This window comes from Coregonus clupeaformis, chromosome 17, assembly GCF_020615455.1.
Source record: "Coregonus clupeaformis isolate EN_2021a chromosome 17, ASM2061545v1, whole genome shotgun sequence".
Lineage (NCBI taxonomy): Eukaryota > Metazoa > Chordata > Actinopteri > Salmoniformes > Salmonidae > Coregonus > Coregonus clupeaformis.
The window spans coordinates 26,775,193-26,792,609 of record NC_059208.1 but is presented as its reverse complement, the minus strand read 5'-3'; the positions used below and the strand labels follow the sequence as shown (position 1 = coordinate 26,792,609).

The window sequence follows — 17,417 nt, the reverse complement described above, 5'->3', positions numbered from 1 at the left end:
GTGCCTTAGACCAGTATACAAGCCGTGAAGCAGAGGGATAAACAGAATCCCAAAACACAGTGAAGACCTCCTTTGAGCTGAATCGTGTGTAGTAGCGATAGTCCTCATCTGTGACACAAAAATTAAAAAGGAGTGGATGCTGCTTCTTAACTGTCAGGTGCTGGATCTCAATTTCTAGGGACAACACTTGCAGCTCCAACTCTCGAATTCTTTGAGTAGCACTGTCCAGTTTACCTTAAGGGGAAGAAAAAGCATACATGTTGGTAGGTTAGTTATTACTCATCTATCCCATCCCATTTTCAATAAATAAAACTGAAGAAGCTTCTAAGATGGATGAGGTTTAAAACGCCAAGTCTTTTCACAGAGAGACCAGTTACTCCAAATCGTAGTATAAAATAGTATTTTTACTTAACTGCCATATACTTTTACTTTTTTTGCCAAACAGATACATGGTTACTCTTATTTGTAATACTAACCAGGAGAAGGACGGCAGGCATAGTCGTGATCGTTTGTCACTGCAGGCAAAGCACCCTCTGTGCTGTCAGGCATCTCATGATCAGAATCATCCAGGACAGCAACACCAAGACGCTTTCTTGCTCGCTGGTAAACTGACTCCCGAGCTTGTGAGCCGCCTCCTATATGTGTGAAATTAACCATATGCTTGTCATGATACATTTTGGTAATCACTTTTCAGTCCCTAAAATGACAAAATGTAGCAGCTATATTGCATCAGGATTAAATTATTAAACATTTTGTACAAGTAATATATTATTGGATTACAGTAGTATTACGTTTAACGCTGTCTACCTATCCTTACCCCAATCATTCCAGTGGAATCTAGACGGCACTGATCCCTGTTTAATACGGATCCGTCCACTGGCCGATGTGTATCTATCCTCAGGGGGGAAAGTGCTGACTGCAAACAAAGGTGCTCCCACGAAGAATCTTAAAACTTGGTCCCTCATCTCTCCTGATCGCCCTCACCCAACGGGCACGTATTTCTCCATCAACAGGGAAATCGTGAAAACTCAGATACGGGAATTTCTGTTTGTTGTTTGAACAAAATGGTACACTGCAATAGCATCTTCTCGAAGATTGTGCCATGCTTCGGTGTTGGATGGGATACTGTTGCGATACAGACACCGAGAGAAAAGAAACAGCTAAATTAACATTCAGCTTTGACCAGGAATCAATATTTATCTAGCTATCATGCACAACAGTATTTGAATAGGTGAGTTACTATACATTCATGAATAAACTAACTGCCTAACAAAGGGTTAGATAGCTAGCTAAGTAAACTTGTTACATTACAGCCAGGCAGCAATGTAACGCTACCTTTTAACGTTATCGGTATCTGGTACTAAGTTGTTGTTAGCTAACGTTAGCCCACTTTTAAGTAACTAAGGCAGTGAACAATTATGAATTAACAATAACGTTAGCAAGTTACAAACCATTGCATATACGTAAACATTATTACTCTTAACTTTACTAATTTAACTTAAACGTACCTTTTGGAATTTCTTCAAGTAGCTAGCTTGCTAGTTAGTGGTCAACAGTTGTATTTTCGTTGAGAAGTCTCAGGTTACGGGCGAACGGAAGTGAAGTTAACCTGCTACGCGGAAAGGCGGAAGTTAGATGACGTCATCGTGAAAAGGGCCTATTGCAAGAAATGGCTACAAGAGAGGGAGGGATAGTTTCCGCTCTCACATTTGCATTGATGCATTAAACACATGCTTCTAGGTCAGGGCTGAACTGGCAGAACTTTACTGCAGGCTATACCTGAGTGTGTTCTAGTTGTGCCATGGCATCAGACAGGTACTTTCTTCACCATGGACTTTTGTTACCAACTGTGGTTCACAATGAGGAGAGTCTGAAATATGCCAACGATTTCAAAGTTCAGGACAGGGATGTGTTTGCCATTACTTACCCCAAATCAGGTAATTGATACAATATATTTCCATATCTCAGTGTAATCTGCAAGCTTTTAGGCACCTTTTTCAAATTCAGGGATGAACAGCTTGACATGATTTTAAAACCTGACATAACTTAACCAATTTTGGTGTTGTAACTGCGTCTTTGGATGGGTCCAAATCTATCTATTCAAATAGTGTATTATTGTATTATTAGTAGTAGTAATAGTATGAGGAATTCTTATTTTAATTATTATGTATTATTATTATTAGTGCATTATTGTCATTGAATTATGCTGCTATCTGCTGAGTGAATTATTATAATTTCTTGGCAACCGCGCACAAATTGCACAAAAAAGAATGCACTCCCCCCCACTTTACAGACGCACTGACGTTGTTTTTCGCCGAATGGTAGCATACTTTAACTCTGTAAACTGTGTTTGAGTATGGCGAATGATGGAAAATATATCGTTTATCACGGACTTTTGTGTCCGAAAGAAACTCACTCTTTTGAAAGTTTGAAATACGCGGAGGAAATGAGTGTTGAGGACGAAGATATTTTCACAGTGACCTACCCAAAGTCTGGTAAGAACATACTGTACTATAGTAGTTGACTGTATTTAAATAATGATAGGCTAAGAATTGGTTTGGCTTCATGTCATTTACAGTTTAGTAGTGGTGGAAAAAGTACCCAATTGTCATACTTGAGTAAAAGTATAGATACCTTAATAGAAAGTTACTCAAGTAAAAGTGAAAGTCACCTAGTACAAAACTACTTGAGTAAAAGTATTTGGTTTTAAATATACTTAAGTATCAAAAGTAAATCTATTTGCAAAAATATACTTAAGTATAGAAAGTAAAAGTAGAAATCGTTCAAAATTCCTTATAGTAAGCAAAGCAGACGGCGCCATTTTTATTGTTTTAAACATTTATGAATAGCCAGGGCCACACTCCAACACTCAGACATTATTTACAAAAGATGCATTTGTTTTTTAGTGAGTCAACCTGACCAGAGGCAGTAGGGATGCCACGTGTTCTCTTGATGAGTGAATGAATTTCACAATTGTCCTGTCCTGCTAAGCATTCAAAATGTTGGAAGTACTTTTGGTTGTCAGAGAAAATGTATGGAGTAAAAAGTACAATATTTTCTTTAGGAATGTAGTGAAGTAAAAGTTGTCAAAAATATAAATAGTAAAGTACAGATACCCCCCAAAAACTACTTAAGTAGTACTTTAAAGTATTTTTACTGAAGTTGTTTACACCAATGCAGTTTAGTCGCCCAGGCATTGCATCTCAAAAAGTTGTGAGCGGCTTAGTGTTGGACAAAAAATTAATTTTAATGTGTTTTTTATTACTATAGTAGAACTTACTTAAGACCAGATCTTGGTGGTGTTTAACCTAGTAGCAGTAGCCGACTTTCCACTTTTCCATGGAATTTCTAGGTCAGCAGCACTGATTGCGCAACACAAAGGTTTCTTGTTTCAGATCAGCTGTCCCAAAAGCCTGATTGCCAGTCTGCTTATGATATCATGCCAAACACGTTTAGCTTTACATTGAGCAATGAGTTGGCAAGAGCACAAACAGATCTTGGACCAGGCAAGTCCCAACTAGTGAAGAATCGAGAAACATGCAGTTGTGTGACATCACTGACATCTAGAGAATTTTACACAATAATGAATGACACAATAATGAGAAAACATCTTCTCTTTTTATTTTGTGAAATAGCATAAGCTAAAAAAATGAAATGAAAAATAATACAGATAACTGATTAAGGTAATGTTTCCCAGGCACCACATGGATGCAAGAGATTCTCCCTTTAATCCTAAATGGAGGAGACCTGACTCCAGTGCAAACTATTCCCAACTGGGACCGGGTTCCCTGGCTGGAGGAGACAAGAGCAGCCCTAGTTCTGGACCGTCTGCCCTCACCACGGGCAATGGTCTCTCATATGCCCTACCATCTCATGCCCCCCTCCTTTTTCCCCTCCAAAGCCAAGGTAGGGCCCTGATCCAGGAACTGAGAGCAACTAGACAGTAACAACTGAAGAGACTCTTGCAGCACGTTTAATGGACTGACTTCAGCATTGCAAATTAATGAAACAATTGGAAAAATGTGCCTACATGCAATGTAATTATCTTATAATTTATCTATCACACTTGTAAGTCTGTCTATGGAACTCATATTTAAGACTTGATTTGTTTTCATTTAGGTCATCTATGTTACCCGGAACCCAAAAGATGTTATGGTGTCATCGTTTCACTTCCACAAGATGGCCAGTTTCCTGGATGACCCTGGGACTTTTGCTGAGTTTCTAAACAAGTTTCTCTCTGGGCAAGGTGAAAAATGCTAGGAAATATAAATAAAGGGGAGGGGCCATTTGATGCCACAAGTCCATACTAAAAGAAGAGGGTAACTGGGTTTGATTGCAATTAACATTTGTTTATCTACACAGTGTTGTTTGGGAAGTGGACAGACCATGTAAAAAGCTGGCGAAATTCAGATCTGGGAGATCGAATCCTATACATTACCTATGAAGAAATGGTCAAGGTAAAACACCAATCAATGCAAACCGCCTCAGCCCAGAGCTGCTTGACCAGACTAATGGATAGTGAACTAGGCTAAATCTTTGGCTAACCCCAGGCCAAACTGATAACATATGTTTGTTTCTCTCCTGAAGGACCTGCGGGGAGTGCTGGAGCGCCTCTCACGGTTCCTTGGTCGGGACCTAAGTGAAGAAACTCTGGACCGTGTAGCCAACCACTGCTGTTTCAGCAACATGAAGACAAACGCAATGTCAAACTACTCCCTGGTGCCACAGGAGATCATGGATAGCAGCAAGTCCCCCTTCCTTAGAAAAGGTAGTGGAAACTGGCAAGACAGGGTATAATCACTCCCTGCAGTGGGATAGGAACCCAGAATGCTGCTAGTAGCGTAATGTTCTCTCATCATGCAGTGATACGCTACTGCAACCGCTCTTTGCTTCCATGTATTTCAAAGTTCAATTAAAGCACATTCTCCTTGTTCTTTCAGGGGTTGCTGGGGACTGGAAAAATCACTTCAGTCCTGAGCAGGATGCCAAATTCACAGCAGTCCTAAAAGAGGAAATGAACGGAACAAACATTAAATTCCCTTGGGATGAGGAGTGAACAGCTGAAAATTTTCCGACAGCCTTTTCTTGACATTGCAGGCAGTTAGACTGTGGAGAAATTAAAACAAATTGACTTTCTAAAGGCATCTGTGCATCTACATCATAGGCTTTAACGTCACTAGCCGTGCCCTGAAACCTCAGCAGTACACTGACAATAAAAAGCACCTGGGCTGGGTTTCCCAAAAGCATTGTAGCACTAAAATCATCTTAATTCCATTGAAATTAAATGAACGAAAACCCAGTCCAGGTCAAGTTTGATCTAAAAACACCACCAAATACAATACACCACCTATACTATACACAACCAAATACAAGTACATCGACTCAGTACTGGTACACCGTGTATATAGCCAAGTTATCGTTGCTCATTGTGCATTTATTCCTCTTATTCTTTTTCAATTATTTTTTTATGTTTTTTTCTCTCTGCATTGTTAAGTAAGCATTTCAGTGTTAGTCTACACTTTGTTAGTATTTTGATTTTGATTTTGATTGAACTCAGTGCTTTCAAATCAAATCAAAGTTTATTGGTTGCGTATACAGAACTAAAGATGTTATTGCAGGTGCAGCGAAATGCTTACGTTTCTTGCTCCAACAGTGCAGTAATATCTAGCAATACAATAACAATACACACATAATCCAAAAAGTAAAAAAAAAACAAGAACTTAAGAAACTTTCTGAACTATTCTTGTGTATAGTACTTATTTCACATTTATTTTCATTTTTATATAAACAACTAGTAGTTGAATACATTTAAATGAGCCATAATCTGGTAATAACAGACTGTTATCATAAATAGAAACATACTGTAAGTTATCTTACACATTGTATACGTCTGAGAGTCACATGATACTGTGTCTTGTTTTTTGTTACTGCTGAGGATTTGGATAAAGGGTTGTGCTCACATAGTGCTGTAGAGTCACAGGAACATAAAACATTTGTTGACTTGCAGGCATAGTCTTCAGATGACAGCAGTCCTAATGTAACCATAAGAAGTTTCTTGTACAAAAACTTGAGGGTCCTCACTGCAACAATTTAATGAACATTTTCATAACAAGGTGCGGGAGACAACACTTCGGGGGTCAGCATTCACTTTCCGGCTCTGTTAGTTAGGAATCTCCTTATTGACTTCACGAACCATTTGGCATTGAACACATGGTCCGCAGAAAGCAGTCATACACCAGTCATCGCAAATGGTTCCCTATAGAAATCGACATATTATTAGGGTGGCTAAGGTGATATCAACTTCTCACATTCCTATGTAGTAGGCCTATAACGACCAGTCCCTAAACCCTGGCCCTGACAGGGTGAGGATGAGGCAGATAACACAAAGGGCTGATTTACTGGACACAGATTACACCTAGTCCTGGATTAAAAAGCATGGCCAATGGAGAATTCCCATTGAAATAGCATTTCTTTGTCCAGGATTTAGCTTAATCTTAGTCCAGGACACTGTCCCAAAGTGCTTTGTTATATGACTGAGTTGATGCTGGACAAAGATAATGCTGAATAGTGTGCATGGGGTAGTGGAGAAACAGGTAATGCAAATGTTCAACAATACAGCTGTACAATCAGCAACATGCCATATGCATACCTCTATGTTATACCGCTCCCGAATGCTGGTTCGCAACATAAAATGTGTCCATGGAACATGAGAGAGTAGGAAACATTCTCCGTATTTCTCTGCCATCTTAACGGCCTGAATGCATGGACAGAAAAATCCACAGAGACCTGTTGGTATGAATGAAACCGATCCAATTACACTCCTCTGTAAATGTACCGTATTTGGACAGTGAAGCTAAAACTTTAACTTGGCTCTCTACTCCAACATTTTGGATTAGATAACAAATGTTTTATATGAGGCGAGAGTACATAATGTCACATTTTATTTTAAGGTGTTTCCATACATATACGATTTACCGTTTAGTAATGAATGCATTTTATGTATCTAGTCCCCCCATTTGACGGTCATAAGTATTTTAGCATATTCACTCAGGCCCAGATTCTGACCCAAGTTAAGCGTGCGTAAATTGAATGTAATTCTCTTTTTATGCGCTTTTCTCTCTATGCACTTTTCTCTCTATACATATTCTGACCTTGAATTTAAGTATGAGAATAGCATGCTATTAACCCACTATTCGTTTGAGGTGGAGCTCGAATAAATGAATGTGTGGCAGAGGTGTGTCTACAGATACGCCGTAATCTGACCTTGACTTAATTCCCTAATACAGTTGAAGTCGGAAGTTTACATACACCTTAGCCAAATACATTTAAACTCAAGTTTTTCACAATTCCTGACATTTAATCCTAGTAAAAATTCCCTGTCTTATGTCAGTATGGATCACCACTTTTTTTTTAAGAATGTGAAATGTCAGAATAATAGTAGAGAGAATGATTTATTACAGCTTTTATTTTTTTCATCACATTCCCAGTGGGTCAGAAGTTTACATACACTCAATTAGTATTTGGTAGCACTGCCTTTAAATTGTTTAACTTGGGTCAAATGTTTTGGGTAGCCTTCCACAAGCTTCCCACAATAAGTTGGGTGAATTTTGGCCCATTCCTCCTGACAGAGCTGGTGTAACTGAGTCAGGTTTGTAGGCCTCCTTGCTCGCACACGCTTTTTCAGTTCTGCCCACAAATGTTCTATAGGATTGAGGTCAGGGCTTTGTGATGGCCACTCCAATAACTTGATTTTGTTGTCCTTAAGCCATTTTGCCACAACTTTGGAAGTATGCTTGGGGGTCATTGTCCATTTGGAAGACCCATTTGCGACCAAGCTCTAACTTCCTGACTGATGTCTTGAGATGTTGCTTCAATATATCCACATAATTTTCCTTCCTCATGATGCCATCTATTTTGTGAAGTGCACCAGTCCCTCCTGCAGCAAAGCACCCCCACAGCATGATGCTGCCACCCCCGTCCTTCACGGTTGGGATGGTGTTCTTTGGCTTCCAAACATAACGATGGTCAGTATGGCCAAACAGTTCTATTCATGTGCAGTTGCAAACCTTTGTCTGGCTTTTTTATGGCGGTTTTGGAGCAGCGGCTTCTTCATTGCTGAGCGGCCTTTCAGGTTATGTCGATATAGGACTCGTTTTACTGTGGATATAGATACTTTTGTACCTGTTTCCTCCAGCATCTTCACAAGGTCCTTTGCTGTTGTTCTGGGATTGATTTTCACTTTTCGCACCGAAGTACGTTCATCTCTAGGAGACAGAACGCGTCTCCTTCCTGAGCGGTATGATGGCTGCGTGGTCCCATGGTGTTTATACTTGTGTACTATTGTTTGTACAGATGAACGTGGTACCTTCAGGCATTTGGAAATTGCTCCCAAGGATGAACCAGACTTGTGGAGGTCTACAATTTTTTTTCTGAGGTCTTGGCTGATTTCTTTTGATTTTCCCATGATGTCAAGCAAAGAGGCACTGAGTTTGAAGGTAGGCCTTGAAATACATCCACAGGTACACCTCCAATTGACTCAAATTATGTAAATTAGCCTATCAGAAGCTTCTAAAGCCATGACATCATTTTCTGGAATTTTCCAAGCTGTTTAAAGGCACAGTCAACTTAGTGTATGTATTTTTCTGACCCACTGGAATTGTGATACAGTGTATTATAAGTGAAATTATCTGTCTGTAAACAATTGTTGGAAAAATTACTTGTGTCATGCACAAAGTAGATGTCCTAACCGACTTGCCAAAACTATAGTTTGTTAACAAGAAATTTGTGGAGTGGTTGAAAAACGACTTCAACTGTAATTCCACCACCTTTACGCACAAAGAAACCAAGCATCGACTTCATTTTTTTGCACAAAAAATAACACTATTCTCCATGCACTGTAATTTACAACTTGATAAGATCTATTGATAAGAGCTAGGTAAATTAAAGGGGATTGTAAATACACATAGCAATTGTTTTAGATTATTTTCATTATGATCCTTGGAGACAAATGTGAAACCAGCCATATGGAAGCAAACTGAATTGAGTCTGTAGTCACAAGCTTGATGTAGTTGTTGCGTGCTAATAATATAGGACTAAATATTCAACTTTTGACTAAATTGAATACACTATAAGGCATTTGGATGCATTTGCAGTTTGTTTTGGTTGTGTTTCTGGTTACAGTGCATTCGGAAAGTATTCAAACCCCTTCACTTTTTCCACATTTTGTTACGTTACAGTCTTATTCTAAAATTGATTAAATCAAATACACTGCTCAAAAAAATTAAGGGAACACTTAAACAACACAATGAAACTCCAAGTCAATCACACTTCTGTGAAGTCAAACTGTCCACTTAGGAAGCAACACTGATTGACAATACATTTCACATGCTGTTGTGCAAATGGAATAGACAACAGGTGGAAATTATAGGCAATTAGCAAGACACCCCCAATAAAGGACTGGTTTTGCAGGTGGTGACCACAGACCACTTCTCAGTTCCTATGCTTCCTGGCTGATGTTTTGGTCACTTTTGAATGCTGGCGGTGCTTTCACTCTAGTGGTAGCATGAGACGGAGTCTACAACCCACACAAGTGGCTCAGGTAGTGCAGCTCATCCAGGATGGCACATCAATGCGAGCTGTGGCAAGAAGGTTTGCTGTGTCTGTCAGCGTAGTGTCCAGAGCATGGAGGCGCTACCAGGAGACAGGTCAGTACATCAGGAGACGTGGAGGAGGCCGTAGGAGGGCAACAAGCCAGCAGCAGGACTGCTACCTCCACCTTTGTGCAAGGAGGAGCAGGAGGAGCACTGCCAGAGCCCTGCAAAATGACCTCCAGCAGGCCACAAATGTGCATGTGTCTGCTCAAACGGTCAGAAACAGACTCCATGAGGGTGGTATGAGGGCCCGACGTCCACAGGTGGGGGTTGTGCTTACAGCCCAACACCGTGCAGGACGTTTGGCATTTGCCAGAGAACACCAAGATTGGCAAATTTGCCACTGGCGCCCTGTGCTCTTCACAGATGAAAGCAGGTTCACACTGAGCACATGTGACAGACGTGACAGAGTCTGGAGACGCCGTGGAGAACGTTCTGCTGCCTGCAATATCCTCCAGCATGACCGGTTTGGCGGTGGGTCAGTCATGGTGTGGGGAGGCATTTCTTTGGGGGGCCGCACAGCCCTCCATGTACTCGCCAGAGGTAGCCTGACTGCCAATAGGTACCGAGATGAGATCCTCAGACCCCTTGTGAGACCATATGCTGGTGCGGTTGGCCCTGGGTTCCTCCTAATGCAAGACAATGCTAGACCTCATGTGGCTGGAGTGTGTCAGCAGTTCCTGCAAGATGAAGGCATTGATGCTATGGACTTGCCCGCCCGTTCCCCAGACCTGAATCCAATTGAGCACATCTGGGACATCATGTCTCGCTCCATCCACCAATGCCACGTTGCACCACAGACTGTCCAGGAGTTGGCGGATGCTTTAGTCCAGGTCTGGGAGGAGATCCCTCATGAGACCATCCGCCACCTCATCAGGAGCATGCCCAGGCATTGTAGGGAGGTCATACAGGCACGTGGAGGCCACACACACTACTGAGCCTCATTTTGACTTGTTTTAAGGACATTACATCAAAGTTGGATCAGCCTGTAGTGTGGTTTTCCACATTAATTTTGAGGGTGACTCCAAATCCAGACCTTCATGGGTTGATAAATTTGATTTCCATTGATAATATTTGTGTGATTTTGTTGTCAGCACATTCAACTATGTAAAGAAAAAAGTATTTAGACACAGCCACGTTTCATCTTCAATGCCCTTGCTGAAGGAAGTTTTCACTCAAAATCTCACGATACATGGCCCCATTCATTCTTTCCTTTACACGGATCAGTCGTCCTGGTCCCTTTGCAGAAAAACAGCCCCTAAGCATGATGTTTCCACCCCCATGCTTCACAGTAGGTATGGTGTTCTTTGGATGCAACTCAGCATTCTTTGTCCTCCAAACAAGACGAGTTGAGTTTTTACCAAAAAGTTATATTTTGGTTTCATCTGACCATATGACATTCTCCCAATCCTCTTCTGGATCATCCAAATGCACTCTAGCAAACTTCAGACGGGCCTGGACGTGTACTGGCTTAAGCAGGGGGACACGTCTGGCACTGCAGGATTTGAGTCCCTGGCGACGTAGTGTGTTACTGATGGTAGGCTTTGTTACTTTGGTCCCAGCTCTCTGCAGGTCATTCACTAGGTCCCCCCGTGTGGTTCTGGGATTTTTGCTCACCGTTCTTGTGATCATTTTGACCCCACGGGGTGAGATCTTGCGTGGAGCCCCAGATCGAGGGAGATTATCAGTGGTCTTGTATGTCTTCCATTTCCTAATAATTGCTCCCACAGTTGATTTCTTCAAACCAAGCTGCTTACCTATTGCAGATTCAGTCTTCCCAGCCTGGTGCAGGTCTACAATTTTGTTTCTGGTGTCCTTTGACAGCTCTTTGGTCTTGGCCATAGTGGAGTTTGGAGTGTGACTGTTTGAGGTTGTGGACAGGTGTCTTTTATACTGATAACAAGTTCAAACAGGTGCCATTAATACAGGTAACGAGTGGAGGACAGAGGATCCTCTTAAAGAAGAAGTTACAGGTCTGTGAGAGCCAGAAATCTTGCTTGTTTGTAGGTGACCAAATACTTATTTTCCACCATAATTTGCAAATAAATTCATTAAAAATCCTACAATGTGAATTTCTGGAATTATTTTTCTCAATTTGTCTGTCATAGTTGACGTGTACCTATGATGAAAATTACAGGCCTCTCTTATCTTTTTAAGTGGGAGAACTTGCACAATTGGTGGCTGACTAAATACTTTTTTCCCCCACTGTAAATGTCCAGAAATGTCTAAAAACCTGTTTTTGCTTTGTCATTATGGGGTATTGTGTGTAGATTGATGACGGGGGGGGTTTATCCATTTTAGAATAAGGCTGTAACGTAACAAAATGTGTAAAAAGTCAAGGGGTCTGAATACTTTCCGAATGCACTGTGGATTGTGCCCAATAGAAAAGAATGGTGAATAATATATTATGTCATTTTGAAATCACTTTTATTGTAAATAAGAATATAAAATGTTTTGAACACTTCTACATTAATGTGGATGCTACCATGATTACAGATACAGTGGGGAGAACAAGTATTTGATACACTGCCGATTTTGCAGGTTTTCCTACTTACAAAGCATGTAGAGGTCTGTCATTTTTATCATAGGTACACTTCAACTGTGAGAGACGGAATCTAAAACAAAAATCTAGAAAATCACATTGTATGATTTTTAATTAATTAATTTGCATTATATTGCATGACATAAGTATTTGATACATCAGAAAAGCAGAACTTAATATTTGGTACAGATACCTTTGTTTGCAATTACAGAGATCATACGTTTCCTGTAGGTCTTGACCAGGTTTGCACACACTGCAGCAGGGATTTTGGCCCACTCCTCCATACAGACCTTCTCCAGATCCTTCAGGTTTCGGGGCTGTCGCTGGGCAATACAGACTTTCAGCTCCCTCCAAAGATTTTCTATTGGGTTCAGGTCTGGAGACTGGCTAGGCCACTCCAGGACCTTGAGATGCTTCTTACGGAGCCACTCCTTAGTTGCCCTGGCTGTGTGTTTCGGGTCGTTGTCATGCTGGACGACCCAGCCACGACCCATCTTCAATGATCTTACTGAGGGAAGGAGGTTGTTGGCCAAGATCTCACGATACATGGCCCCATCCATCCTCCCCTCAATACGGTGCAGTCGTCCTGTCCCCTTTGCAGAAAAGCATTCCCAAAAAATGATGTTTCCACCTCCATGCTTCACGGTTGGGATGGTGTTCTTGGGGTTGTAGTCATCCTTCTTCTTCCTCCAAACACGGCAAGTGGAGTTTAGACCAAAAAGCTCTATTTTTGTCTCATCAGACCACATGATCTTCTCCCATTCCTCCTCTGGATCATCCAGATGGTCATTGGCAAACTTCAGATGGGCCTGGACATGCGCTGGCTTGAGCAGGGGGACCTTGCGTGCACTGCAGGATTTTAATCCATGACGGCGTAGTGTGTTACTAATGGTTTTCTTTGAGACTGTGGTCCCAGCTCTCTTCAGGTCATTGATCAGGTCCTGCCGTGTAGTTCTGGGCTGATCCCTCACCTTCCTCATGATCATTGATGCCCCACGAGGTGAGCTCTTGCATGGAGCCCCAGACCGAGGGTGATTGACCGTCATCTTGAACTTCTTCCATTTTCTAATAATTGCGCCAACAGTTGTTGCCTTCTCACCAAGCTGCTTGCCTATTGTCCTGTAGCCCATCCCAGCCTTGTGCAGGTCTACAATTTTATCCCTGATGTCCTTACACAGCTCTCTGGTCTTGGCCATTGTGGAGAGGTTGGAGTCTGTTTGATTGAGTGTGTGGACAGGTGTCTTTTATACAGGTAACGAGTTCAAACAGGTGCAGTTAAAGTGAGGGAAAAAAGTATTTGATCCCCTGCTGATTTTGTACGTTTGCCCACTGTCAAAGAAATGATCAGTTTATAATTTTAATTGTAGGTTTATTTGAACATTGAGAGACAGAATAACAACAAAAAAATCCAGAAAAACGCATGTCGAAAATGTTATAAATTGATTTGCATTTTTAATGAGGGAAATACATATTTGACCCCTCTGCAAAACATGACTTAGTACTTGGTGGCAAAACCCTTGTTGGCAATCACAGAGGTCAGACGTTTCTTGTAGTTGGCCACCAGGTTTGCACACATCTCAGGAAGGATTTTGTCCCACTCCTCTTTGCAGATCTTCTCCAAGTCATTAAGGTTTCGAGGCTGACGTTTGGCAACTCGAACCTTCAGCTCCCTCCACACATTTTCTATGGGATTAAGGTCTGGAGACTGGCTAGAACACTCCAGGACCTTAATGTGCTTCTTCTTGAGCCACTCCTTTGTTGCCTTGGCCGTGTGTTTTGGGTCATTGTCATGCTGGAATACCCATCCACGACCCATTTTCAATGTCCTGGCTGAGGGAAGGAGGTTCTCACCCAAGATTTGACGGTACATGGCCCCGTCCATCGTCCCTTTGATGCAGTGAAGTTGTCCTGTCCCCTTAGCAGAAAAACACAGCCAAAGCATAATGTTTCCACCTCCATGTTTGACGGTGGGGATGGTGTTCTTGGGGTCATAGGCAGCATTCCTCCTCCTCCAAACATGAAGAGTTGAGTTGATGCCAAAGAGCTCAATTTTGGTCTCATCTGACCACAACACTTTCACCCAGTTCTCCTCTGAATCATTCAGGTGTTCATTGGCAAACTTCAGACGGCCCTGTACATGTGCTTTCTTGAGCAGGGGGACCTTGCGGGCGCTGCAGGATTTCAGTCCTTCACGGCGTAGTGTGTTACCAATTGTTTTCTTGGTGACTATGGTCCCAGCTGCCTTGAGATCATTGACAAGATCCTCCCGTGTAGTTCTGGGCTGATTCCTCATCGTTCTCATGATCATTGCAACTCCACGAGGTGAGATCTTGCATGGAGCCCCAGGCCGAGGGAGATTGACCGTTCTTTTGTGTTTCTTCCATTTGCGAATAATCGCACCAACTGTTGTCACCTTTTCACCAAGCTGCTTGGCGATGGTCTTGTAGCCCATTCCAGCCTTGTGTTGGTCTACAATCTTGTCCCTGACATACTTGTAGAGCTCTTTGGTCTTGGTGGAGAGTTTGTAATCTGATTGATTGATTGCTTCTGTGGACAGGTGTCTTTTATACAGGTAACAAGATGAGATTAGGAGCACTCCCTTCAAGAGTGTGCTCCTAATCTCAGCTCGTTACCTGTATAAAAGATACCTGGGAGCCAGAAATCTTTCTGATTGAGAGGGGGTCAAATACTTATTTCCCTCATTAAAATGCAAATCAATTTATACCATTTTTGACTTGCATTTTTCTGGATATTTTTATTTTTATTCTGTCTCTCACTGTTCAAATAAACCTACCATTAAAATTATAGACTGATCATTTCTTTGTCAGTGGGCAAACGTACAAAATCAGCAGGGGATCAAATACTTTTTTCCCTCACTGTAATACAGGTAATGAGTGGAGAACAGGAGGGCTTCTTAAAGAAAAACTAACAGGTCTGTGAGAGACGGAATTCTTACTGGTTGGTAGGTGATCAAATACTTATGTCATGCAATAAAATGCAAATGAATTACTTAAAAATCATACAATGTGATTTTCTGGATTTTTGTTTTAGATTCCGTCTCTCACAGTTGAAGTGTACCTATGATAAAAATGACAGACCTCTACATGCTTTGTAAGTAGGAAAACCTGCAAAATCGGCAGTGTATCAAATACTTGTTCTCCCCACTGTATCTGTAATCATGGTAGCATCCACATTAATGTAGAAGTGTTCAGAATTTGTCCAAATACATATGACAGCTTCAAATGGGGGTCTAGATAGGTACATAAAGTGCTTTCATTTCTAAATGGTAAAACAGATATGAATGAAAATACCCTCAAATAGAAGGTGACATTCTGTACTGTTGCTTCATATAACATGTTTTATCTCAAATTCAAAATGCTGGGATATAGAGCCAAATTCAAAGTTTTAGCTTCACTGTCTAAATAAATATGTAGAGTGTACATCTTGGCTTGTATTAGTCAAATAGTATGCAAACAATCAAAATGTGTAGGTACCATTCTAGCCGTTAAACCTAGCTAACTAGTCTTGACTTACAAACATCTCTGTCGACACAGCAATCCATCACGCCAGAGCTCCATGTCTTTTTCTGGATCCCGGCAAACTGGCCCCCAGCTAAAGTTCTTGGTTGGCTTGTAGTGGCGTCTTGAAATACGTTGCACATATTTCCTGCAACTACCCTGCTCAATTAATATAAATTAATACACAATTATTATAGGCCTACATTTTACTTCTAGCTAGCTAGCTCATACGGATAGCTAGCTACTGTAGCTAGCTAACGTTAGCTGTCAATTGCTAGCTAGCTACTAGCAACATAAGCTAGTCACTTGAGCAAATTTAAATATTAGAAAATAAAATTATCTGCAAAGTAATGCATTTACATTATTAATGTTTACTTTTTAGTAAACTTTTTTTTTGCGTTTCAAAAACGTACCTAGAGGTTACCAAACAAGCCTACCTTAGCTAGAAAGTTTGCTTACGGTTATGGCACGCTTCGGCGCTTTGGATGTTACTAGGCAACGGTGGTTCATAAATTGCATTCCACAGCCACGATCATGCCTCCATCCATTGCCATTACTATGGAAATGTATCGAAAATTCTGTGAGAGTATTTCCTCATGTATATTAATTGTACTTTACTTTGTCATTGTTTTAGCAACAAACAATAATCAATAGTCAAATTGACAGCTGCATGTGCAAGAATATAAACAAAAACACGTTTTATGGTTGTGCACAATAGTCTAATTGTCCTTCAAAAGTTGTATAATCGTACATGCAGGTTTATTAGGCCTTTTTGTAAATTCCATGCATGACTTATTCACTTGGAATTCATCAGATACTGTATGAAATATAAAGGCATCAGTGTGTTTCTTCTTATTTCATTAGGTATACACAGACCCCCAAAACTAAAATGGATTGATTGCCTTTCAATCTCAACCCAGCTGGTGTTTCATCTCTCTTGCCATCTGACATAGAGCACAGGGTCCACAGAACATGTGCACTGCCCAGTCATCAATTAAGCTGGCCTAGAAATACAGAGGGATGATAGAAAAATAATAGTTTGCTTATTTGGTGACTACTGTACTGTATAAGTACACATAAATCATACAGTCAAACCAAGCTATCAAAATTGACAATGAGGTTGTTCAGCAATAACACTGTGATGATAAAAAGCAGCTATTCAATAATACACAGATATATTTTATGTTTGTTGCACTGTCCTAGACTAGCTATCTCACCCGGATGTTGTATATCTCTCTCATTGCTGTGCGCATCATCATCATTGTTGTTGGCAGCAGGGGGAGACAGAAGCATTCACCATACCTCTCAGCCATCTGACAGGCACATTGAACAGAAGGTGCCACACAAACCTGGAAGATACAAGTTATTATGAATTTTTTGACATCAAAAGATTTTAAATAATGTTTATGTTTGTTATTACAGCCTACACTTACAGACTCTCCTGTCAATGCAACAGTCCAGAGTTCCACTTTGCCGGAGTGTTGGGTTGACTCATTACTGCTCTATCACACACTCCATATCCTGATTTGCAGGCTGAAATAATACGAAATGTATAGGTATGTTGATGACAATTTGGGACCTGCAGCAATCATTAGAACATTTAACAGGGCTCTACAGTGCGATCATTTTACTCACATCTACGCCTAAATATTTTGCTGTGCAACCTGGAATTTTAATTTAGGAGCACCAATGAGCCTTGAAAAATCA

General features: G+C 41.0%; 1 protein-coding gene and 1 long non-coding RNA gene across 4 annotated transcripts; one reads left to right on the top strand and one right to left on the bottom strand.

Annotated features, from left to right (window-relative positions):
- Window positions 1–1,677: 1,677 nt before the first annotated feature.
- sult2st3 (sulfotransferase family 2, cytosolic sulfotransferase 3) lies at window positions 1,678–5,067 on the top strand. Of its 2 annotated transcripts, none has more exons than XM_041869955.2 (6): window positions 1,678–1,937; window positions 3,698–3,906; window positions 4,120–4,246; window positions 4,363–4,457; window positions 4,588–4,768; window positions 4,941–5,067. In XM_041869955.2, exons 1-6 carry the CDS (start codon window positions 1,802–1,804, stop codon window positions 5,054–5,056), a joined length of 864 nt encoding a protein of 287 aa, XP_041725889.1. In that variant the 5' UTR covers window positions 1,678–1,801; the 3' UTR covers window positions 5,057–5,067. The 2 variants fall into 2 exon arrangements, with proteins under 2 accessions (XP_041725889.1, XP_041725888.1); XM_041869954.2 differs by lacking the exon at window positions 1,678–1,937 and adding an exon at window positions 2,278–2,495.
- Window positions 4,807–17,008, bottom strand: LOC121556081. Of its 2 annotated transcripts, none has more exons than XR_006661896.1 (4): window positions 16,124–17,008; window positions 15,727–15,869; window positions 6,650–6,786; window positions 4,807–5,002 (listed from the first exon to the last, which is right to left on the bottom strand). It is a non-coding gene; the product is annotated as an uncharacterized LOC121556081 (long non-coding RNA). The 2 variants fall into 2 exon arrangements; XR_006661895.1 differs by having other exon boundaries at window positions 16,148–17,004.
- Window positions 17,009–17,417: the final 409 nt, after the last annotated feature.